The sequence below is a fragment of the Anolis carolinensis genome, chromosome 5 (assembly GCF_035594765.1).
Source record: "Anolis carolinensis isolate JA03-04 chromosome 5, rAnoCar3.1.pri, whole genome shotgun sequence".
Classification (NCBI taxonomy): domain Eukaryota; kingdom Metazoa; phylum Chordata; class Lepidosauria; order Squamata; family Dactyloidae; genus Anolis; species Anolis carolinensis.
The window spans coordinates 90,981,579-91,006,563 of NC_085845.1; the positions used below are offsets into that span (position 1 = coordinate 90,981,579).

The 24,985-nt window shown below is 39.8% G+C and overlaps 1 protein-coding gene across 1 annotated transcript in view; it reads left to right on the plus strand.

Annotated features, from left to right (window-relative positions):
* Nucleotides 1-1,710: 1,710 nt before the first annotated feature.
* Nucleotides 1,711-24,985, plus strand: part of camk1d (calcium/calmodulin dependent protein kinase ID) — a 281,944-nt gene continuing 258,669 nt past the window's right edge. Inside the window, exon 1 of the mRNA XM_062981787.1 lies at nt 1,711-2,028. Within this exon, the coding sequence (XP_062837857.1) occupies nt 1,937-2,028 (92 nt within the window). The 5' untranslated portion in view covers nt 1,711-1,936. The remainder of the gene's footprint in view (nt 2,029-24,985) is intronic.

Sequence of the window (24,985 nt, forward strand, 5' to 3'; positions counted from 1 at the left end):
AACATCAAAATAAGTTATGATTTTACAAATTAAGCATCAAAACATCATGTTATATAACAAATTTGACAGAAAAAGTAGTTCATTACACATTAATGCTATGTAGTAATTACTGTATTTATGAATTTAGCACCAAAATATCACAATGCATTGAAAACATTGACTACAAAAATGTGTTGGATAATCCAGAATGTTGGATAAGTGAGACTCTACTGTATATAGATAGATAGTTAGATAATATGAGTGCCTTGAGCATAAAGTGTCAACGCAAGAAATGCTGCAATTCATACTTGTGAGGCACCACATATATAGAGATATAGATGGATAGCCTGATAATATGAGTGTATTGAGCATAAAGTGTCAATGCAAGAAACGCTGCAATGCATACTTGTGAGGCACTCCCCCCCCCCCCCCCCGACACACACACAGATAGATACAGTGTTCCCTCACTTATTGTGGGGGTTAGGTTCCAGGACCACCTGCAATAAGTGAAAATCCGTGAAGTAGGGACACCTTCAAGTTCATGTAGCCGGCATGACTGCATGGAGCTGCTAGGTTGGCAGGTTTCCCCTGACGTTAAGTCCAGTCGTGTCTGACTCTGGGGGTTGGTGCTCATCTCCATTTCTAAGCCAAAGAGCCAGCGTTGTCCATAGAGACCTCCAAGGTCATGTGGCCGGCATGACTGCATGAAGCTCCGTTACCTTCCCACTGAAGTAGTACCTATTGATCTACTCACATTTGCATGTTTGAACTGCTAGGTTGGCAGAAGCTGGACCTTTCGATATAGATATAGATAAAAGGAGCCCCCGGTGGTGCATCTGAATTTGCGGACTGAAAGGTCGCAGGTTCGAATCCGGGGAGCAGAGTGAGTGCCTGCTGTTAGCACCAGCTTCTGCCAACCTAGCAGTTCGAAAACATGCAAATGTGTGTAGATTAATAGATACTGCTCCGGCATGGTGCTCCATGCAATCATGTGGGCCACATGACCTTGGAGTTGTCTATGGACAAAGCCGGCTCTTTGGCTTAGAAATGGAGATTTGCACCAACCCCCAGAGTCAAACACGACTAGACTTAATGTCAGGGGAAAACCTTTACCTTTACTATAGATATAAAGATAGATTTATTTATTTTTTCGTGTCAGGAGCAACCTGAGTGAGAGAATTGGCTATCAGCAAGGACGTTGCCCCGGGGACGCCCGGATGTTTTGATGGTTTTACCATCCTTGTGAGAGGATGGAGCTGGAGCTGATAGAGGGAGCTCATCCGCGCTCTCCCCGGGTAGGATTCGAACCTGGCAGCCTTCAGGTCAGCAACCCAACCTTCAAGTCACAAGGCTTTAAACCCCTAGGCCATCGGGAGCTCCTATAGATAGATAATATGAGTGAATTGATCATAAAGTGTCAAAGCAAGAAACGCTGCAACATATACTTGTGAGGCATCATAGATAGATAGATAGATAGATAGATAGATAGATAGATAGATGAGTGTATTGAGCATATAGATAAATGAGTGAACGGAGCATAAAGTGTCAAAGAAACGCAGCAACGCATACTTATGAGGCATCACACACACACATATGTGTGGGTGAATTGAGCATAAGGCGGCAAAGCAAGCAAGGGAGTTCGTGAAGAAGGGAAAGAGCGCTAAAGAGGACGGGAAGGGTGGGGAAAAAGAGAAAGGAAGGACCAAAGCGGGCGGAGTGGGGTGGGGGTGGGGGGGGGGGGGGAGAGCGGAGAAGGGAAGAGACGCCCGCTTTGAGCGGAGGGCGAGGGAGCGGATCGGCAACCAGGAAGTCTTTGCGCGGTGCGAGGAGGCGAGGGAGGGAGCGCCGAGAGGAAGAAGAAGAAGAAGCTCCCGCGAAGAGAAAGCAAAAGCCGAGCGGGCGCCGCTGCTCCTGCTCCCCGCCTGCCTCTCCTCTTCTGCCTGCCTGCCGCGGCGCCATGGCCCAGGAGAACGGCGAGGACGGCTCCTCCTGGAAGAAGCCCGCCGAGGACATCAACCAGATCTTCGAGTTCAAGGAGACCTTGGGGACGTAAGTCTCTCCTTGTCCCGCCACGCCTTAGGAGAAAGGGGGCGAGGATGGTCCTTGCATCCGCGGTGCGAGTCAGACAACTTCATCCTCTCCTGTGCAAAGGAGCCATCCCTCCTTGCTTGGCCACAGTGCTTCTTCCCTCTTGGTGTAGTCCCCTTCTGGTGCTCCACAACCTTAAGGCCGGATCCACACTGCCAAGTAATTGCTCAGTACTGACCATACACACACACTGCATTATTTGGCGGTGTAGATCCAGCCTGAGAAAGGTACACTCCTAATCTAGTGTAACAACTGTCCTCCATGGGGAAATGCCTCTCTCCTTTGACAAGGTCCCAACCCACCCCTCTCCAGGCAGAAATCATCAGAGGGGAAATCCTGGGAATGCCCCCTAACTAACAGCTCTGTAGTGGAGGGAGGGCAACTCTTCAGGACTCCTTACAACACACCTGCTAAGAATAGACTCCGATTTAGTGCTTTGTTACCCCAATGGGAGTAGATCCATTGACTTAACATTGATCCTGTGCGTCTGCTGCAGTTGGGACAATCAGGTGGATACAGCCCACAGCAGAGAGCGTCAGCTGCAGGGACGTTTTTTGCTGAGTGGCTGAAACCAATTGAGCATCTTTTCTTTTCGTATTTTCAGTATAATCAGTGCTCATGTCAGTCCGTTTATGGCTATGAGATAATTGATACACACACGAGTTCTAAAGTTTGAGACAGAATGTGTAGGATCATGCAGGTAATCTATATGCAATGCAGTTTGTAACAGGGTGGGGGGATTCTGGCGTGTTCCTTGGGAGTGTTTCACTTTTCCGAGACTGCAGGGGATGTATTTGACAGCTTGGCACAGGACCATATAGAGTGTGCTAGTGTATACGTGAGGATGTGCTGCTCTTGTGCCTGCACTATTCTTGCATATGGATTCGTGTATGCATTGAACAGTGCACATTGGTGAGCAAATGAATTGTGTATAAACTGGCACATTTAAAAGGAGTTGGTAAAATGTGCGTGTTTAGTGCAGATTTCAGAGGTATTAGTCTATTGCAGCAAACATAACAAAGAGGATGCCTTATAGCCCAAGACTGAACAACTGCAGTGGTTTTTGGAGGAGAGTTTTCTGTTCCTGGGCCCTCTGTTGAGGTGGAGCTGAGTTCCAAAAATGTCCAGCAGACATGCAGCAAACTTTTAAAATCCCTGGAAGTGACTTGAGATTCACCATATGTTTAAAAAACGAGTCTTGTGCAATTTTCAACTATAGCAACAGCAGTAGTAACCTTAGAAAAAGTTAATTGCCTTTCCTGGAAACTTTACAGTATCGAATTAGATCCCTTTCCAGATTTTATGTTGGCTAGAAAAAAGAGATCCAGGCAGTTTGGAAGGCTCAAGGGCTGCATAAATAGTCTCAGGGCCACATGTGGCCCGGGGCCACACTTTGCCCATTCTTTTCCTAGGCTACCAAATCTATTATATAAAAAGCTTTCATGACCTAGTTGTTTCTAAGGGCCTTTCCAGACAGGCCCTATTTCCCAGGATCTGATCCCAGGTTTTCTGATTTAAACAGGATTATATGAGTCTGTACTGCTAGATAATCTGAGATAAACAGAAAACCTGGAATCAGATCCTGGGAAATAGGGCCTGTCTGGAAGGGCCCTAAGTGAACCGAAACCACAAAAACTTATCATAGAATCATAGAGTTGGAAGAGACCTCATAGGCCATCCAGTTCAACCCCCTGCCAAGAAGCAGGAAAATCACATTCAAAGCACCTCCGACAGATGGCCCTCCTACCTCTGCTTAAAAGCCTCCAAAGAAGGAGCCTCTACTACACTCCAAGGCAGAGAGTTCCACTGCTGAACAGTTCTCACAGTGAGGAAGTTCCTCCTAATGTTCTGGTGGAATCTCCTTTCCTGTGGTTTGAAGCCATTGTTCCTCGTCCTAGTCTCCAGGGCAGCAGAAAACAAGCTTGCTCCATCCTCCCTATGACTTCCCCTCACATATTTATACATGGCCATCATGTCTCCTCCTTATTATGCCATAACAAAATCTTTTTAAAGATGCCACAAGAGTCTTCTTTTAAAAACACACACACAACATTGCAAAGATGTGGGATGTACTGGCAAAAGTATATCTGCCTGTGTGCTGTGCTATTTTAGATTGTGAAGGTCTTATGAACTTCGGAAAGTGTGCTGTTTAAGTGTGTCATGTGTCTGCATTGACAAAATCACAGGCTCCCTTCCACCCACTGCAATTATAGCTGCACTTCTCTTTTGGGGAAAAGCATGTGCTGTCTAATATGAACTGAAAGAGTCAGATATACATATTAATAGAATGGAATTTAAAAGGACAGGGTAAATATGCGTTGACTTCTATGCTTTCCTCTAAAGCTGACAGCAGAGTCTATTCATAGAAAGAAGAGCAGAAATAATCAGTGCGGATTGGATCTGTTTTATCCACTGTGTTGCTTTAGCTTAGCTGTTGTTGCTGGAGTGTTTCCCTCCTGTCCTTTATTTATAGAGGCTGAATATGAAGATTAGCAAAATCGAAGGGTGTTCTTGTTGTCACTGTTATTCATCTGAGTCATCATGATCAAATAGTTTAAAAGAGAAGGTGTGATAGGAAAAGCATTTGTTGTTCAACAAGCTGTGATTTTTTTTGGGCAATATACAAAAAATATTATGTAGATGCAGATGGCTGTGCATTATAGGAAAGGTCAACATATGGGCTGCCATGTGGTTATTGATATTAGGTTTGTATACACATCTGGCTCTGTTGTTCACTACAACTGTGTTTTGCATGTGCCTCTTTCTTTTAGACAGCTCTACAGTGGCAGTCAAGGTGGTCATTCAATTTATATTTCACATGATACTGTGCTTTCAAGAACAACTTATTCCATTTCTGTTGTACGTTGTTTCCAAGCAAGGCTTTCCAAAACTGATTTTGTCTTAATGTTGGTTCACTATTGATTTATCGGAATATGAGACCACGAGGCAGATATTTAACATGGAAATACTTTGTGTTTGTACGGTATGGTTTTCTTATCCAGGATATCCATGGTTTCACATATCCATGCTCTGAAAAATATCCCCCACAGTTGTGTCTGTGAGCCTCTCTAGGGCCTCCAGTGCAAATCTATGTTATTGTTACAGTCTGAGTATGGTCAAATATAGGTTTGCTGTTATCCATGGTGTAAGTAAGGTATCCATGACAAGGTCTAGGAACATATTCTCCACAGATTCAGGTACTCTGCATTGAAAACGAGCAGTGTGTCATATTAGGTAGCAATACATATTTCAGTTAATTAGATTATATGTATGCCAATCTTTAGACATAATTTGAACTTTTTGTCTCCTCTTATTTTCTAACTTTTATATTGGAAGTTCTTTAGAACAGAAACATATAATATTTTGTATGAACTAATATGATCTTGAGAAGTTGATTTTGAAAAAGCATGTAGTGTGATTACATAATAAATGGCTCTGTGTAATTGTCTGAGTGAGTTTAGGTGCTCGATGGGCCAAAGGGCATTTGGCTTAGAGAAACATTTCTATTCTTTTACGGATAATGGTATCATCTTGTCCCAGTGTTATATGTGTATATGCATGTGCCTTCAAATTGCTTGTCAACTTTGGGTGACCCCCGGAATTTCATAGTGTTTCCTTAAGCAAGGAACATGCAGAGGTGGCTTTGACAGTTCTTTCCTGTAGTCCAGGGGTCCTCAAACTTTTTAAGTGGAAGGCTGGTTCACGGTCCCTAAGGCTGTTGGGGGGCGGGGGCGGACTATGACGAAATAGTCCAAATTAGGATTATTGTTGTTATGTGCCTTCAAGTCATTTCAGACTTAGGTCAACCCTAAGTCTAAAGTTTAGGGCAGGGGCCAGGTAAATGACCTTGGATCCGGCCCACGGGCCTTAGTTTGGGGACTCCTGCTGTAGTCTTTACTACCCGGTACTTGTTGATTGTTTTCTATCCAAGTATTAGGTAGATCTGGCTATGCTTAGCTTCCAAGATCAGTCACTGGATGCATTGGTGTAAATGGTTTTCTGTATAGACACTTAAACCTAGGGCTAATTTGAAGCATTGGTGCTTTGGACCAACTATGTATTCTGCAGATATTTAAAATCTCTCCATTGCCAAGCTGTGGCAGTCCCAGGCCCCATCTACATAGGCCCCCAAACCTGGAGGGAAGTGGGATAAAAGGGGGTGGGGTGGATAAAAAATAAGACGAAAAATGTGCACTTGATCGCAGAACTTCATGATGAAAAGATTAGCATAACAATAATAATAATAATAATAATAATAATATGCTTTATTTATATCCCGGCACCATCTTCCTGGAGGGACTTGGGGTGGTTCACATAAGCATAATACAATAACAACATAAAATTATAGTGACAACCACAATGAAACACACATAACTTCACATAGTAAAAAATGGTTAAAATTTATAAAATGCATAAATACCTCAGAATAAAATCTGATATTGGGTGAAAAATGTGCTCCTACAGAGCACTGTATATCCCAGCACCCTCAAAAAACAGATTTCTTTATGGTACATTGGTGTAGACTGCTGCAGCACATATTCCTATTTTAAAATATATAAACAGTTGTTGAGGGATGTAAACTGATGGTGTCACTGACAAACAGGTGGCTAAATGGAAGCACAAGAGGAAAGCAATTCCAATGAGAACTCTCTCCAACCATTCTTTCGTTCTCATATCTGTGAAAGCAAATGGAGCTTAAATTTACGCAGTGGACACTAGCATGACAGGTAAGTGACCCCAAAGGGAAACGGGGCAAACCTAAAGGCACCAGGAGGGTGAGGAGAGATATGACAGTAAATATGCTTGTGTGCACTTTATTATATACACTTCAGTGCATTAGCACTCATAAGCATTGGCAAAATGCTTATGAAGTGCAACACATCTCAGAAAGTCATTAAGAAAAAAATAATAAAAAACTTCTGGCAGATATCCTTTACCTTTTGCTGTTCCCTTCAGTCCACATTAACCAAACCTTTCTGGATGCCATGAGACCATTTCCTGGAATCATTCCATGTAAGGATTGTCCTTAAAGTACTGGGATATTTAATCCCTGGTTTCGGCTCTGCTGGATGGTCATCTTTATTTTTTGCATAGCTTTTTAAAAATCATAGCAACCGCTCATTCCCTCCTCCCTACTTTGCTCAGATTGTGCATATATACCTTTGTTGTCAGTGGCAGAGATGTCCGAGGGTGGCCATTTGCTCTCTGTAGCTCCATGGCTGCTGCTACAGTGACAAACAACACAAAAGGTAAGTGTCATCCCCTTTTCTCTGTGCTGCCAAGTGCAGGAAAAGTTGGTTGATGGTGTTGGCCTGTGTGAATTACTGCACCAGTTTGAATAAAAATCAGCCTAGTTGTTCACATCAACCCTGAAGTGCTTTGGAGTTTCAAGGAAGCTTTGGAACATTCTCTAACTTCTTCTAATGAGAGGGAATAATGTTTTATCCTGCATTAGAGACTGGAGTATTTGCCAAATGTCCAAGAGCAACTTCTAGCCTGATTAGGGATGCATGGCCCACGTAGATAGGTAATAAATCATAGCAATAAGTGGCTCGGCCTAAGTCTACAAGGCAATCTTTAACTATATAGTTGTCAGCTAGAATACTTTGTGTTGTTTGTGGTGCATTTTTATAAAATGTGTGAACTTGATTATTTGAGTGGTAGCAATTAGAAAGAAAAGTTTGGTTGAAAATGCAGCAGGCATGATACAACAATTTTTATTATAAGCTATTTTTTTTGATGTATATTTAGGAGTGTCTGCACCCTTTAAAGAAGATCAATTCAAAATAAACCTGGTTTTGTATCACAGAAACTGACCTCTATGCAGAGAATTTATCAGTAATAGATACAACTTTGACTAATTGTACTTTGCATTTTCTAGTCATAGAATGAGAGGAATTATGCAGAGGACTAAAACTTGGCATGCCATTGGAATATTTGTTTTAGAAAATTCACCACACTTTGCCTGCATGCCTTTAGAAACCTCTTTTTTGTGATGATGAGGGCTATAAGCCCAAATAAAACTAAACCACCTGAGGGTTAGATTCTGCATCTAATTCTAAACACCATGCTTTTGCTATTTACCCTACAGCAAATCCAGTTCATTGGTATTTGCTTCTACATAAATATGCATAGGATTATATTTCAACAAGTAATCAATAAAATGTCTTCCTTTCCCATTTTCATGAAATGTTCTGAAAATACAACACACAGGAACTGTATCAAGTCAAGTGCTTTTTTGTTCGTGTTGTCTCGCGTCATATACCTTGCAAAATTCAGCCATCCATCCATCAGTGCTGGAATGATGACTTTATTCTTATTGAGTCCTGTAAGAGCCACTTTATAAAGACACATATGATGCCTGAACACCCAGAAAAAGTGGACTCTTGTGCTTTGCTTTCAGTTTTCTTCACTCATGCAGGGAACGCTTCAAGGCTTTTGTGTGAAGAGCTGGAAAATGGTCTGATCATGACTTTTCAACTGGAAAGTATTTATAGTTCCTGAGATTTATAGGAGCATTTACTCTGAGGATAGGATGACCTTTGGGTGAGTTATCAAGTGTGAAACTTCATTAGCCTTCCTGTGTAATGTGCAATTTGGGCCTGAGTGGGTAACTGTGGCAGTAGTAGTATCTCTCCCTTGTACATTCACTCATAACAACATGCAGTTTAATGATGTATATTTTTAACCAGAATGATTTTGCATTATTTGTTAATTACTTTTAAATTGATCCCTAACAAATGTTGGGTGGTATTCAAGATGTAGCCTTTTTAGTCTTAGGTTGTAATGCTTTCATATCAAGTACTGACACTAATTTCTGGGAGTGTGTAGAATCTCACAGCAGAACATCAAGTTGAGATAATGATGTATTCTTGTCTTATTTCTAGTGCACCTTTTAAAAGCTTCAAACATGTACATTAACAGCTATTAAGGATTCTAAGAATAGCTGAAAGCTTTGTCCTCTGTTTTTTAACTCTTTGAGCAATGTACCTAAAGATCGATGCATATTTTTACTGATGGCTATACTACTTTGGCGAGCTTGCCATGGCATAATTTGAGAACTTAAATTCTGCTATGATAGTGATACTGAAATAGAATCATGTTTGTATTGCCATGGTGCTGTTAGTGTGTGATCAGATGACTCACAGTTTTGTTGTTGTTGAAAGGATGTGTCTTGACATGAGTTTCTCATAACACTGGTTAAGCATTGTTACATTTATTAATTTTACATTAGCAACTCTCAATCTGCTTAGACCCTCACAAGATGATGTACAAAAAATAAAAACATTCCCTAAAAACAAACAAAAAAGTTTTAAAAATGCACAATTCAGATGATTCTGAAGGCTTGGTTTTAAGGATGAAATGTCATATCAAATTGCAACCCTGGCAGCCTATTGGGAATGTAGAAGGGATTGATCAAATCTATACTGTGTTTTTTTAATTAAAGAGGATCTGGATATAGGCCTTTGGGAGAACTATGGTAAGAGACCTGAAATTTAAAAGCTCTCACATTACATGTTAGGAGCCTACTTTAAGGGTATTTATCATTTTTAAACATAAAGTGCCTGATGGGAAATGTTTTTTCAGGTTATACTCAACAGGCATGACTCATGGAATCCTGGTACTTCTCTAAGACCCCTAGGAAAACTGACGGCCTTGTATTTTAGACAGTGCACATTTATTCCTGTGTTTCTGGGCAGCTTTTACATATTACAGTACTATAAATATAGTGTCACAGCTCTGCATGATAAAAGCATACATTTCTATGCTAACAGACATTTCTATGTTTTCCATGTTCATGAAAAGCAACCCCAGTCAACCACAGGTGAAATGAAAGGATAGCTTTCTTCTTATCAGTATATAAAAGTGGAGGCTTGTTTGGGTCTTAATGAAATCTGTTAAGAGTGTGTATGCACTGTAAACACTGTATTGATTGCCTTTGAACTTAGGGGTAGGTATTTCTGGCTTCGAAATATCAATCTAGGGCTAGTAACCCATTACGCATATCCACAGATATAAGAAAACTCATCAGTAGATTCAGGAGGACCCCCCCCCCCCCACACACACACTTCATTATCTCATATTCCCTAAGTGCCTATTTTGGTGGGCTGGGAAACCCACCAGAACTGTACTTTTGTAGTTCAGGGGATTGACAGGGGAAAGTAAGTGATGAAGATAAGGAGGGTAATAAGGAAAACATCTTGTTGCAAATAGGTACGAGCTTCAAGGCATTTGTTCCCAGGCTAGGATTATGATGAATTAAAGTATTCCCATTCATATTTGCATTGGAATAAGGGCATGCCCAATTATACTTACGCACTTTCTAAGTAAGTTCAGGTTTTTCCTCTTAAGAAGGCAGGTTGAAATCCTTTTGGTTGTCCATATTTGGGAGATGCCCAGCAACCTCTCAAAGGAATATCTTTGCCTGTAAAAATAATGTTTGTACTCTTCGTGTAGATTGTGAAGAGGGAAGATTAGCCTAAAATGTGCCAAGAGAGCCTAGGTGCCTTCTTTGCCTGTTAGGTGTTTTAGTAAGGACCTTATCAGATGGCTGTGGATACAGAGCCCCACGGGAGTCCATCATATGACGTGGGGGCACTTCCGGTGGTAATCTATGGGGCTCCTTTTCTGCAGCACATAGAAATGGAACCTAGCAGCCATCGTCAAGAGTTGGGCGTTACTCGACTCCCAGCAGCAGAAAGCAAGGGAAAGGCAAGGTAAGTACATGGGAAGGCTGGCCATCCCAAAAGACAGGGAAAGACAGGAGGGTAAGGCAATTCTCTCCATTTCTCCCTGCTTTTCCCATTTCTTCCTGCTTCGTCCGATGAAGTCCTAAGATAGTCTTAGAATCCTCATAAGTCCCAATGAATTAGATCTTTATGTTCATTTTAAATTTTAAAGCAGTTGTTTCAAACCTTTCATTTGGTACTTTGAGTGAATATACCGACTTGGAACTGACTTGGAAGTTGATTTAGTGAGCCAGACTGTTGACAGAAACATATTAATTTGATTATTAAGGAGCTTAATGAGAACTCATAATGGAAACAGTAGGATATTAATATAGGCCATAAAGTTATAGTGATGAAATTCGATTACTGATTATTTAGGGGGAAAGTTCCTCTTCAGGAAGGCTAGATATGGAAGGTGTCAGATACTACGGATAGATGTAATACATAATTCTGGTCTTTCCCTTATACATAAGACAAGTAGTACTGGAAATAATTGAATTGGATACTGTATTCCTTTTATTCCCTAAAGTTGAACCTTTTGTGTACTGCTGTAAATATTGGTAGTTATTTCCTATAGTGGTATGGGTGAAACCCAAACTATACCGGGCAGTGAAATACACCAACACGTGTTGCAGCAGGGGCTCTTTATAAGCAAAGTTTATACCATTCAGAATTGTATTTTACCTATTATATTTGTTCAGCTGTTCAGTTTACAAAATATAATCTCTACATGTTTATTTTTTATTTGTACATACAACCTTTCAATTGAAACATATAAGACTTATAAGTCAGGAGCAACTTTTGGAATTACTGCCCTATTTTTGAGATAAGCTCTGCTGGTATTTATTTTCTTGAACCATGTTAAGAACCAGTTCTTTGGAAGTTTACTAAATAAACATTTATTTTATTATAAATGTTTCAACAATGTCATGGTGTAGAATATCATTTGTTATACACAAAAATTGATCTGTTCTCAATCTCGCTCAAAATTTGGTTACTTGCCATTTCTGTATTCCATGCGTAATTGTTTAAAGTTTTAAACCACACATCTCTGTAGGTTTTTGCTTCTCTTTGGTGCTTGATTTGGCATGCAGTTGGTTCTCACTCATAAATAAGAGTCAACTTCATATGTATGTTTTTACAGCAGTCTCCCCACTGTAGTGATTTGGTTAAGAAGAGGAAGCAGATTGCCTAAGGCTGGGATGGGGATGAGAAATCAAGTAAAGTTAAAATCCTCCTTTTCAATATATTCAAGATTAATTTTGTAAAAAGTGGTGGACTACATCCTTTCTTAGTCCTACCTAGGATACACACATTAAAATATACAAAGTTTGAAGTTGCACATATTACATGTATGTAAGTAATTACATACATTGCATATGTAACTAATTGATATGAGATGGAATAACCAACCACAGTATTTTTGCTCAGTGTGTTAGCAAATATCTTGATCACAAACTCATTTTAAAAGGAAAAAATAAAAATGGGCTGGTTCCAGAAACTTTATATGCTCTCGGTATAAATCAATCCCCTTCACATCAGGATTGTACCAAAGAACCAAGCCCAGACTTTTCTTAGCATTGCAGATGGGAGGGAGAAAATTCCTCTTGAAGATTAATGTAATCCTTGGAGAAAAGACTCTCAGAACTTGTCTTCTTCATCTCAAGAACTTCTATGCAAATTCAGCACACTACCAAGGAAACTGAGGACATGCTTTATTCCTGCTCAAGCATGAAAAAGTTACATCTGAGTTTGCAGATCCCAGAGTCCTCCAGTTAGCTAGAATTTGAAAGTCATGGTGCAGAAATAAATGTTTCCAGGCTCAGATCCCCATGATTTTGTCTACTGCTATGGGTCTGGCGGTTGCTGGAAGTCTCATTTCTGGTTTTGAAAAATAAAGATTTTATTTAGTTTAGTTTAGATGAATTAGCTCTGGGTTCCATGCAGTCTATTTACAAATGTGAATTTCCGTTTCTGAAGAGAGGCCATTTACCCTCTCCTTTTTATTTTTTGTTCAGAAAAATGCTGGCGTGACAGGAATCTGAATGGTCAAGGGCCATGTACAGAGCCCCAGAGCAGCCGGGCCCATTCACAGCTACAGAATCTCACTTTGCCCACCCTTGGATACAAACTGAAAACACACCTTTATTGCCCGATATTAATTTAGGTTTATTTATTTGTATGGGGGGGGGGGGACAATCATAGGGGATAAGCTGATTTTTAACCATTTTGTTCACCATTGCTGATCTTCTAAGTGAAAAAATTAATGTCCAGAGGACTCAAATTAGAAATATAAGTAATAGATTCTGAGCATTTTTGTCCTGCCCATGGATGTCTATTATGTGTTGATACTACAACCTGAGGTGGAAATCATGCAATTATCACCGGATTGCAACTCTCCTCACCCCTAACGATTGAATGTGCTAATTGCCATCTCTGTCCTGCTCTGTGGTAATTTCTTAATGTAAAGTGTAAAGGGTATTTAATAAAGGAAAGTATCTAAATTGTATCATTTGCTATCAGTTGTGAGCTCAGATAATAAGATCCTCAATTTATTACTGATAATAGTGCTCAAATACCCGGTGAGTCATAGCTGACACTGGTGACTACTTAATGGGACTTAATTTTATACTCATTTTCAAGAGTATGAAAACAAGGTTGAGCTGAAAAGTTATGCACAAGCAGCTTATTGAAGCATGTTAGACTTAAACAAGGAACTCCCTAGAGCTAAGGCTTGTCAGTTTTATTGCTTTGGAATCTGATTGGTGTTTCAGTGATAAAGTATAAACAGTAATTAACAACAGTAATTTCTAAACATGTATCTTTCTTTTGCTTACGTTGATTGATGTAGCTGTAAGCAAAAACTGTATTACAGTATATAAATACAATATATAATGGTGCCAAAATGTTCTTCCCAATTGAACTGTGAGCATAAACTTCACAACTTTGCCACTGTGTCAATCAGTTTATAAACTGAAATACCATACTGTGGGGATTAGATATGGAACATCTGCTAGAAAGTCAATATGTGTTGATGTATTTTTAAATATTTAGTCTCTTGACTAAGATGAGTAGTTAACTTTGAATATATACACATTTTTGCTCATGCTATTTTAACTATGACCAGATTGGGTATGAGCAGTGTGTAGCAAAATAGCCCTGTCTAATCTAAGCATAGATCTGTGATATTTTTGTTGCAATTAAGGCCAATTAATTTGATAAATCAATCAATGATGGTCAGCCAGTGAGCATCCCAGTTACTGAACTGCCCCTGGGTCAGGTGCTTCTCCTAAGGAACTGCTGAGGAGATAGTCCAGATGTGACACCTGGCTTCAGCTCGTCCTATATTAAGTTGCTCCCCTCTCTTGCTTCTTTCAGGCTTTTAACAATGTACCATAAATGGTTTTAGGTCAATAAAGTGGTCCATATGTAACCTTGGGCCCTTCCACACAGCCATATAACCCAGAATATCAAGGCAGAAAATCCCACAATATCTGCTTTCTACTTGAAAATCGCTCTTTGTTCCCCCTTCTCCTGGTACATCATTTCTAGTGCCAGGAGAGCTACTGTGCCATTTTAATGGTGGTTGGGTAAGTAATTTATTACTTTATAGCCCTTTGGGGGTGGGGGTGGGAGGGGGGGGTGCTGTTTTGAGTTTTCTGGGCAGAGCCCGGAAATCCTAAGACAGCTGTATGGATTGGGCCCAGAAGTCGCACGACACGATCCCCAGGCCCAGTCCTCATAGGGCCTACACCTGGAAAGACCCGGGTCTTTCCAGGTGTCAAAATAATTTGGGATAAAGCAGAGTTTTCCTGCTTTGTCCCCAATTAATTTGCTTTTACCTGAGGCGTCCAAACAACATTTCAGGTGAAACTGTTCAAGCTTGCACATTTCGGACACTGTGTGGATGCGCTCTGAATGAGGTGATAGATATGGCACATTCTTGTTTGGATATTTCCATCTATCCATTATTCTCTAAAATAGAGAGAGACCATACATTTCCTTTTTTTTTTGCTCATCTGTGGTGCCAGGACGGATCATTTCAGATTAGTAATGCCAGACAATTATAGCTTTGTGTTGTCGAAGGCTTTCATGGCCGAGATCACAGGGTTGTTGTATGTATTCCGGGCTGTATGGCCATGTTCTAGAAGTATTCTCTCCTGACGTTTCCCCCACATCTATGGCAGGCATCCTCAGAGGTTGTGAGGCATGGAGAAACTAGGCAAGGAAGGTTAATATATATCTGTGGAGAGTCCAGGGTGTGAGAAGAGTTCTTTGTCAGTTGGAAGTCAGCATGAATGTTGCAGTTAATCACCTTAATATATATAGCTTTCCGAAGAACCTGCCATTCTCATGAACTCCTGCTTAGATTGTCCAAATAGTACATTTTTCTTATGAGGTTTTATAGCAGCACATTTCATACTCGTATCCTCCAACATTTTAGGTGTGAGAACTGGGGCAAATGTGGCCAAACAATATCAGAATGTGGTCAAGGTGGCAAAAATCATAATTGAGAAAGAACACACAGGCCCTCTGCTGACTTCACTGGGTGAAAACTCATTTTGCACTTCACATGAAGACATTTTAAAAGCTGTTAGAGAACATGGTGGTGGATTTCCTCTATTTTCTTACATGGGTAGGGAAAGCCTGGTTTTTGTCCCCTATATATGTCACTTTCTTGTATCTAGCCTTACTTGATACCACATTGTACTCTGTGACCGTAGTTGAATTTCAACATTAAGCCACCTGTGATCGTAATGATCCTATTACTTATCTGTTACTCATATTGAGAGCCAACATCAATAGTTTTGTGGTACCCAAAAGATTAATATATTTTATTGCGACATATGATCTCATGAACCAGGCCACACTTGAGTAGCAGTCTGTAGTTCATGGAAGGTTGTGCTATGTAAAAAATGATGCTTTATGCCCTTCCTGCATCCCAGCTGTGTTGTTGCTTTGGAGGCAGAGAAGTAGAGGCAGCCAGAACCCCCATCATGCTTCAGCCCCAACATAGGGCCTCCCCTTTATTCAGTCTGTCGTGGCCTCCAAAGGGAGAAAAAACCAGGCAGATCAATTTCCATCATGCATCAGTCCCGGCAGCAGATGAAAGGCCACCCCTCTGCCCTAACTGCCACTGTGTTGGCCTCAGAGGGAGCAAAGAAAAGGAAGGCACAGCAGATCAAAGGACCTCCCCTCCATTTAGACTGCCACCACTATGGCCTCCAAAGGGAAAGAAAGCAAGGCAGATCCAGATCCAAGCAGCAGATGAATGACACTCTCCCCCATCTTTGTGATTGCTATTGCCCTGGCTCAGCTCGCAGATATTGCAGATTAAGTAGGTGGAGGAGCAATTAGCTCAGATTTCAGAGATAGCTCAGCTAAGAGCAATATAAAAACAGGCTCTGCGGCTATCTAAATAGATCAAACGTGATAAGATTTGTTGTCTTGTTATAGAACAGAAAATAGTTTTGCTCAAAATCAATTTCTGTGGAAACACATTACATTTTGTGCAAAATATTTTTACACCAAACATTGTAGAATGGGTGTCAGGAAATCTTATCTTTTTTTGTTAAAAGAAGGCTCCAAATGCAAGAAATAATTGAAATGGACACCAAAAGCCTACTGGAAGACTTCTTTTAATGTTTTATAGTCTTGTATTTGGTTCTGGCACAGTGACTAATGTGCTGTATGTAAAAGGCTCAGCTTGTCTGCAAGAAGAAGTTGCATTGTAATGAGAATATATTAAGTAGCACTAATTATAAAGCTCAAAGCATTAATTTGAATTAACTATCTTCCATATTTTGTCATCATAAACTGCACGAAGCAGAAGTATTCTTACTGAGAGGCAAACAGAAGCTATGCCATATAAATACCAATGGTAATAACTTGGAAGGAAGCAGGAGTAGCAAGATAAATTGTTTAGAAGGGTAGAAGTGTGTGGTTTTGTACTAATAATGTATTTACGTCTGCAAATTGAACAGCATGAATGTGAAGCTGTCCTGCATCTTATTTGCCAGCTTTTTCTATTTAGTGTCAGCATTTATTACTCAGTGCAGGAAGCTTGCTGTGGAGTACAATTAATGGCTAACTTTTAGATATAATAGAGACACAGGGCTCACACAAAAGTGAAAAAACCCTAAATAAAAATGTGCTACATTTTATATCTGGAAGAGCATCTCTTTAGGAATCTTAAGATCTTTTGGCACAATCTGACCACAGAATTGCACCAAAAGACCTAGAGATTAGTAAAAAGACCATATTAAACCCAAAATAATAAAAAGTGCAAAAATCAAACTTCAAATGTAGAGAGGCAACTACATATCATTCTACAAGAGATGCAAAGGTATTTGTTACCTCCTTTTGATAGACTACTTAAGATGTATTTTACGAAATGTCCTTGCAGAATCCATCTTAAAACAATTGCAGATGAGACGTCTTGGTTCAGCTTTGTACTAGTATCTCTTTCCTTCCTATTTTTGCTTCTTCCAAGGACAACCCAGATTCTTTCTCTGGAGGGCCTAGGCACTGCACTGTATTCTCTGTCTTCTCTCAGAAATGATAGATTTGCTAATGTTTTGTGAGAGAAGGCTCTGGATGTCCAGAAGGGAAGGTCAAATCAATTCAATTCCTGAGCACTCAATGTTTACTTTATTTTACTACTCACATGGAAAGCTGGAACATTTCTTCTTTATATCTGACCTGCTATCCATTTGCATCTATGGTCAAGTCAATTGAGAATGAAGTGTCTTAAAACTGGCACTAAGTTTTATTTCCAAAATAAGGTTTGTTGATATCTGAAACAGTAAGCACATAAAAATCATGTCACATCATTCACATTTTCTCTTTTGGTATTCCTTTGACCTGATTTACCACTTTGCATTACCCTGAATCCACCATTATTGTAATACTATAATGTAATATTACCTCCCATTGCCTCAAATACTATGAAATTATTCCCAGTCTTCCTAAATATGACGGAAGGTTTGGGAATTTTTTATTGGTATACATGCTACGTTTTCCTCTTCCCCTTTGTGCACTTCTTCTTCTCCTTTGTGTCACCCAAACCATGGTTCTACATATCCTGCCAAGCAGGTTTTCATAGTGTGAAACACTCGTTTGGAAGTAAGGTACTAAAGTACTGTTTGTAGATATGCCAAACAATTATTTGGGTCTTCATCCCCACCCACAAAACCCAGGCTTTCTGGGGAGTGTCCCTGTAATTACCTGGATGGCATGGGACTACCCAAAACCCCTCAAAAGAAGCCCTTAAAATGTAAAACAACGTACCGGGCTACCATTAAGGTACTGCTGGAGTCCTAGCATGTAGAAATGACGTGTCAGGAGACAGGTGTGTGTGTGTGTGTGGGGGGGGGGGGAAGCGAGGAGCGATTTTCCTTCTTGTCCCCCCCCCCCCCCCCCCAGTCTCCTGGCGCGTCATTTCTAGAAGCCAGGAGGACTCCAGCAGTACATTAAAGGTGGCCTAGTAAGTTGTTTTACATTTTAAGGGCTTCTTTTGGGGGGTTTGGGGGAGGAGGTGGATACCATCTCGCTCCTCCGGGCATTTGGAAGGAAGAAGAAGTGAGATGGCTGCAGGGACTCACCCCCCTAGATAGTCCCAGGACTACCTGTTGGTGAATCCCCACAAGCACAATACCCCATCAGATCCAGGCCTTTCAGGAAGGCCTGGATGTAATGGGGTATCTAATTCAAAATAAAGCAGGGTTTACCTCTTTGTCGCAAATTAATTCACTTTTACTGGAGGCGTTGTTTGGACACCTCTGGAAAAAGTATGACAGGTCCTGCATTTTTGGGCTTGCCTGGAAGGGCCTAGACTGGGGTTTAATGGGTTAGGTTTGAAGTACAAATACATTCTTCCCATAATTGAGAATGCACCATAAGGATGGAAAGAATATTCACTGATATACATCTCTTGGCCAGAACATGGTTTCCCCAATAGTTGGGAAATATCCACAGGAAAATTAATAGACTAAGGAGAATCTGGTAAAATTTAACTCAGTATTGTAAAATAATTTTTCTTTTTTGTGGACCAAAAATTGTGGGCAAACCCCTCTGCCAATCTATGTTTTTCTGTATAGAATGTTCTCTCCACGGCATTTTGGGACATATTGAGAGAAAACTGGAAGAACATCTATTTTTTTCTGCATTGGGTTGAAAACATGTGTAAATATTGCAAAAATGAAGTAGTAGGGGATTCATATCTCTGATGCTTCTGAATCGTTATAAAACGTGGATTTTTTAAAAAAAATTAAACACTTTTTGTGTTTAATGTAGTTTAAAAAGATCCTTCTGGTTCATATGCTTTAAATTGCTTTGGCTCTCTCACAAATGTGTGAGTTGTTAAGACTGTGAATATTCCTCCATGAGGACACTATTGGTGTGCCGCTATCACCCATACTTCACCCTCAATATTGTTGTTGTGTGCCTCAAAGTCCTTTCCAACACACAGTGACCCAAAGTAAATCTATCATGGAGACTTTTTGGAAATATTTGTTCCAAATAGGCTTTCTATTGCCTTCTTCTGAGGCTGATAGAATGTGATATGCCACCCAGTTATAGCTTATCCAGTTAGCAAATCTATACATCAGAGAAAAGGGCATCAGTGAGAAAATGGGAAGAAAGTAGCTTCATTGAGAGCTGGTGAGGGCTCTTCCAAAGCAGAAACAGTACCTGAAACAAATTCAAGTATTTGATTATATCTGGCTAAAGAAAAGGTGCCAGCTTTGAGTCAAGAAGGGAGTGGTTTTCTAGTGTAACGTGAACAGCAAATTTAAATGTGAGAATACCAGGGAGCCCCTGATGGCACAGCGGGTTTAGCCACTGAGCTGTAGAACTTGCTGACCGAAAGTTCAGTGGTTTGAATCCGAGGAGCGGAGTGAGCTCCTGCTGTTAGCCTCAGCTTCTGCCAACCTAGCAGTTTGAAACATGCAAATATGAATGTATCAATAGGTACCGCTCCAGCAGGAAGGTAACAGCACTCCATGCAGTCATGCTGGCCACATGACCTTTTAGGTGTCTACGGACAACACCGGTTCTTCATCTTAGAAATGGAGATGAGCATCCACCCCCAGAGTCATACCTGACTAGACTTAACATCAGGGGAAAACCTTTACCTTGCCAGGTATAGCTGTCATAATTTTCACCCAATTTGGATTTGCCCCAAGCCATTTCATACTGTCAGAGATGAAACGTGGAGAAGATAAACAATTAACATGCATTTGTGAATCTGGCCCTAGCTGAAGGGCTAATTGGAAATGGAGTTGGCAGGTGGAAATATATATGAAAACCTGTTTTTCCTTTAGCACTGATCTTGAATGAAGATTTCACTGGGCAAGGGAATGCCAAAGTCTTCTCCTTGCCTTGTTTGATCTGTGTTGCTCTTAGCCAGATCAGACTTGAAGGCTTATGACCCACAAGCGAAACATAGCCCATTAACTAAGCACTGCCATTTTCCAGCCGTCTTTGGCTATTTGCAATCCCACTCAGGGTGTAAAAGCAGGACAGTTTCTGATCCTCTGTTGGGCCTTCAGCAGGGTCAAAAACAAACAAGTGTTGATGCATAGGGCTGCCCATAAATTTGACACCTCTGTATCATCCTTCTTTCAGAAATTATCAATTTCTCTTCTCTTGTTTGACAAGGGGGCATGGAAAAAAATCAAAAAACCAATTTGTAGAGCAGATAATATAAATACTGAATTTCCTTTCCACTGAGTGTTACTTTCATAAAAGCCTGACAATTTTAATACTCAGCAATTGCAGTTCAGTCATTTTCTTTCAGCAATATTGCTCGTATTAGGTCTTAAATCAGAGAATAATAGTGTCATTATGAATCCCTTTATCATTTATCTCTCCCCACTCTAATCACAGTGCAGTCTAGACCTGAATGAAAACTGGATGATGTATCATTTCAATAATTATTTTTTTCTGTTTTTCCCTTTAATGCACTAGTTTTCAGACTTTTTGTCTTCACAATGAACTTGTTTTACATCACCTTGTTTACCTTAAACCCCTTAAACCTGCTCTGTGCAAACATGTGCTCCATCCAGATAATGATGGTGTCCTAAATTGAACCCAAATTCTCTTATTTAGTGTTATGTTGTGGGAGTAGATAACAACAATATAGCACTTAGCATTTATGTATCATTTTAGTATTTAATGTATGTTGAAGACTTGTAGAATTGTTGCTGAATATAATTTATGCTGTTTTGAGAAATGATATGAGACTAAAACTGAGTAATGCAGTCATTTGCCAAAAAATACTAAATGGGTTTATGCTGGAGGTGAGATTTGTAGGTGTGGATAAGAGATACAGGAAAATAATAAAGTCTAACAATGACATTGTGCATCTCTGTATGGCTTCCATTGCACCCCATTTACTTTCCCCGGTATCCCATCTGTTCCCTTTTGGTTGCCATTGTGGGATAAGCCTCTTGTTCAAGTTGTGTCTTGAAAATCCAAGTCTTTTATTGAACTTCACAGAACTGCAGTGAACCGAAAGAACTTCACAGATGGTTACAGACGTTTGTCAGATGGTGATTCAGCAACTTGAGATGGGTAATAGCCAACTTACAAATAAATACAAGTGTTTACCCCAATAGTTTTCTCACGGCATTCTCACCAATGGAAATAATACATCATAACATGTGTTACTGTACAGACATTTGTATAAGTCAACCTTATGTATATGCTGGGGGTAGGTTTTGGGGCAAGAATTATGGGTTTTGATATCACCCATGGATAAGTCAAAGTGTCACCCCTGGCCACTCCTGTCTTGTTTTCCCTCTAGACATTTGAAAGGGCCAGAAGTTGCACCAAATGGACAGAGCAAAGAGGATTTGTGCTACTTTTAGGTTCTACAGAGATAAACTAAGAGTTAAAGTACAGTACATTGACCTGTGGATAAATTGACCCAGTTTGGGGGGGGGGGGGAGGTGTCATTTTTTTAGTATATATATACATGAGTATATATAGTAACTCTTTGTTGATATAGGTATCTGAAAATAATATTGAAAAGGTGAGCTATGGTTAAGTTCCAGCACTTAATCACCTTCTTTTACTGTGGTGAATTCTTTAGTTTTTCTGGTTGACAGTAGTTTTAGCTAGCTGTGGCAGAAGCCTTTACATATAAATAAGGGGGAGGTACAGTGTGAATTCAATGAGATCATTACTGTGTGCTGCTATGAAATAATCCTGCCATGGCAACCAGTTTGTTTCAGGTCAGATCAGCTGCAAATGTGTAGGTGTTTATTTTGTTTTCTTTTGGAGATGGGTGGTGTTGGTAAATGAATCCAGGATCTTAATTCGAAATGCTTTTGATGCAGTGGTGCTTCAAATCCTCCAATTGATTAATGTAACACATAACCTATCAAACAACTTTTCACCTTTCCTAAATGCTTTCATATGCCCTCTGCAAGTATTTAACCACATGTTCCATCAACCAACATCAAAGTTGGTCATCTGTCTCACTTCAGTTTTGGCAACTCTAGTTTCCAAATTACAAATGTTAACTACCATGTTAAAATACTTAAATATTTTTTGGTTATATATGAATTCTGTATTATTCTTGGATCCCCATTTGCTCTCCTGCAATCTTACTGTCTCAAAACCAGAAACTTCACAATTGGGAGGGAACACTTCATTACTCTCTCCTTGTCCAACAAACTTATTTTTATGCTGGAGAGATGCGTGTATAGATTATAGCACACTATACAGTATATAAGATACTAAGTTACAAAATGAAAATGGGGCAGGTAGATATTAATGTTTCTTAGGCTTTATTTCCATGACCCCATTTTTTTTTCACAATGCTTTTCCAACTTTTCTATGATGTGAAGGGAATTGTTGACCCCTTAAGAATATTTTTTCTCTTATCTCTGTAGTCTTGCAGGTATTCTTAAATGTTGATTGGTGCCCATTGACTTATACAGCTTTCATTGCCCATACAGAGGTGAAATAGTTGTATATCTATTGTAGTACTGATAGGATTTTTCTTTTTACTAAATTAAAACATCAAGTAGAGAATGTAGGGTTCAAATTCAATGAGAAATCCATGGAATAGACACATTGGATAATGAGTCCATAGTAATCTAAGTTCCGGTGATTCAATGGGCCTACCTTCATTGGAATGATCAGTAAGATTCAGAACACAGCTGCATGGTAGAATTGATACAGTTTGATACTACTTTAAGTCATGGCTCCATGTTATGGAATCATGGAACTTGTAATTATACAAGATTTTTAGCTTTCTTTGCCAAACAGTGTTAATGCCTCACAAATCTGTACATTCAAAGAGCCCTTGGTATTGAGCCATGGTTGTTAAAGTAGTATCAAATTGTATTACTGGTAATTCTATGGTATGGATGCATCCTCAGTTTTGTAGCACCCTAAGTTTGTAACAGTCCTTTCTACCCAATCCACACACTCATGCTGTTCAGCCTAGGGCCTCTTTGAAAGATGAACTAGCATGTTTTAAAAAGGTTATTACATTTGTGATGAAGTGTGCTAAAGCTTTTCTTTTTATCTTTAAATATATGGTTGCACTGCAAATTGTATGTTTGGGTCCTCGGGTCTTTGCATATGAGCAGTGGCATTGAGTTCCAGATTCCATTTGTCACAAGACGCCGTGTTATTTCCTGGTGTTCAAAATGTCCTCTGGCCTGGGGGCTGCAATGGGAGTAGGGAAAAAAAGTCAAATATATTTCTACATGCCTGTTTTATTCATTTTATTTGTTGTTATGACTACTATTTTCAAGTAAGAGTTCTTGCATTTAAAAAAAGCTTAGCCTGTGGGTAATTCTTAATTTAGCATTTCATTAAGTGACAGCGCATAAGCACCAGTCCTTCCTCTCTTTCTTAACTGTATGTGAGAAAGAAAGATTTTTTTTTCAGGAGCTAGCTAATAAGGTGAAATAAAATCTCAACATCTGTGCTTAAGTGAGTCACTCTAGTGACATGAACAGAGTGGATCAAGAAACCAGGATTGGAGTGCCTGCCCATCCTTTAAACCAGCTGGTTGACTTTGGATCAGTCATTATTTCTCAGGCCCACTGACTTTACAGGGTTGTTCTGCAGATAAATTAAGATAAATACCTCTATGTATATAGTACCTTGAGCTCTTTGAATAGAGATGTAAATAGACATAACCAGAATGAGTACTTGTAATCCTTTTCAGAATTTTCTGGTTAAGAATCATAATAATTAAATAGTTTTGAAATTAATTAATGTGTAGAGTAAAGATGCTTCTGGTTTGTAATTATATATATTTATTTCCATTTATATGGCCAGGAAACATTGTTTATTAGGACTTTCTCATACTCTGTGGTGTGGGAGACTGACAATTATAGTACAGTAGTTATAGTTATTATTGTTGTTGTTTGTATTGTGCCGGGGTCTGGCACCATATTTGTGTCCATTGGTTACAGTTGTTTCTTTCTTTTCTTGAAACTTGCCAGGGATTGACCAGCAACCAATGACCTGCAAACTGGAGCTGGTAAGGGAGCTACCACATTAAATAGTACCACTGTAAATCATTGGAGGGCCATAAAAAACCAGGCAACACATTCAATATTCCAAGTTCTCTTTCAGTTTACATTGCATTCCATAGCTAGACCAATGAATACAGTAATATTACAGTAGAGTCTCACTTATCCAACATCCGCTTATCCAACATTCTGGATTATTCAACGCAGTCTGCCTTTTAGTAGTCAATGTTTCAGTATTCAATGTTGTGGTATTTTGGTGCTAAATTTGTAAATACTGTAATTACTACATAGCATTACTGCGTATTGAACTACGTTTTCTGTCAAATTTGTTGTATAACATGATGTTTTGGTGCTTAATTTGTAAAATCATAACCTAATTTGATGTTTAAAAGGCTTTTCCTTAATGCCTCCTTATTATCCAACATATTCACTTATCCAACGTTCTGCTGGCCCGTTTATGCTGAATAAGTGAGACTCTACTGTATATTCAGTGTATCTTCTTTAATTTATAAATAGCATAACCATATATTCAACTAGAGAATTTAAAGTGAATTGCACAAGGATCTCAAAACCTGCTATCTGGGTCAGGTCCAGTGTCAGCGGGGTTCAGTGGGTGCAGGTGAACTACAACTCCCATATGCAAGTTCCATCATCCATGGTCCAAACTCTTCCAAACCACACCAGGAT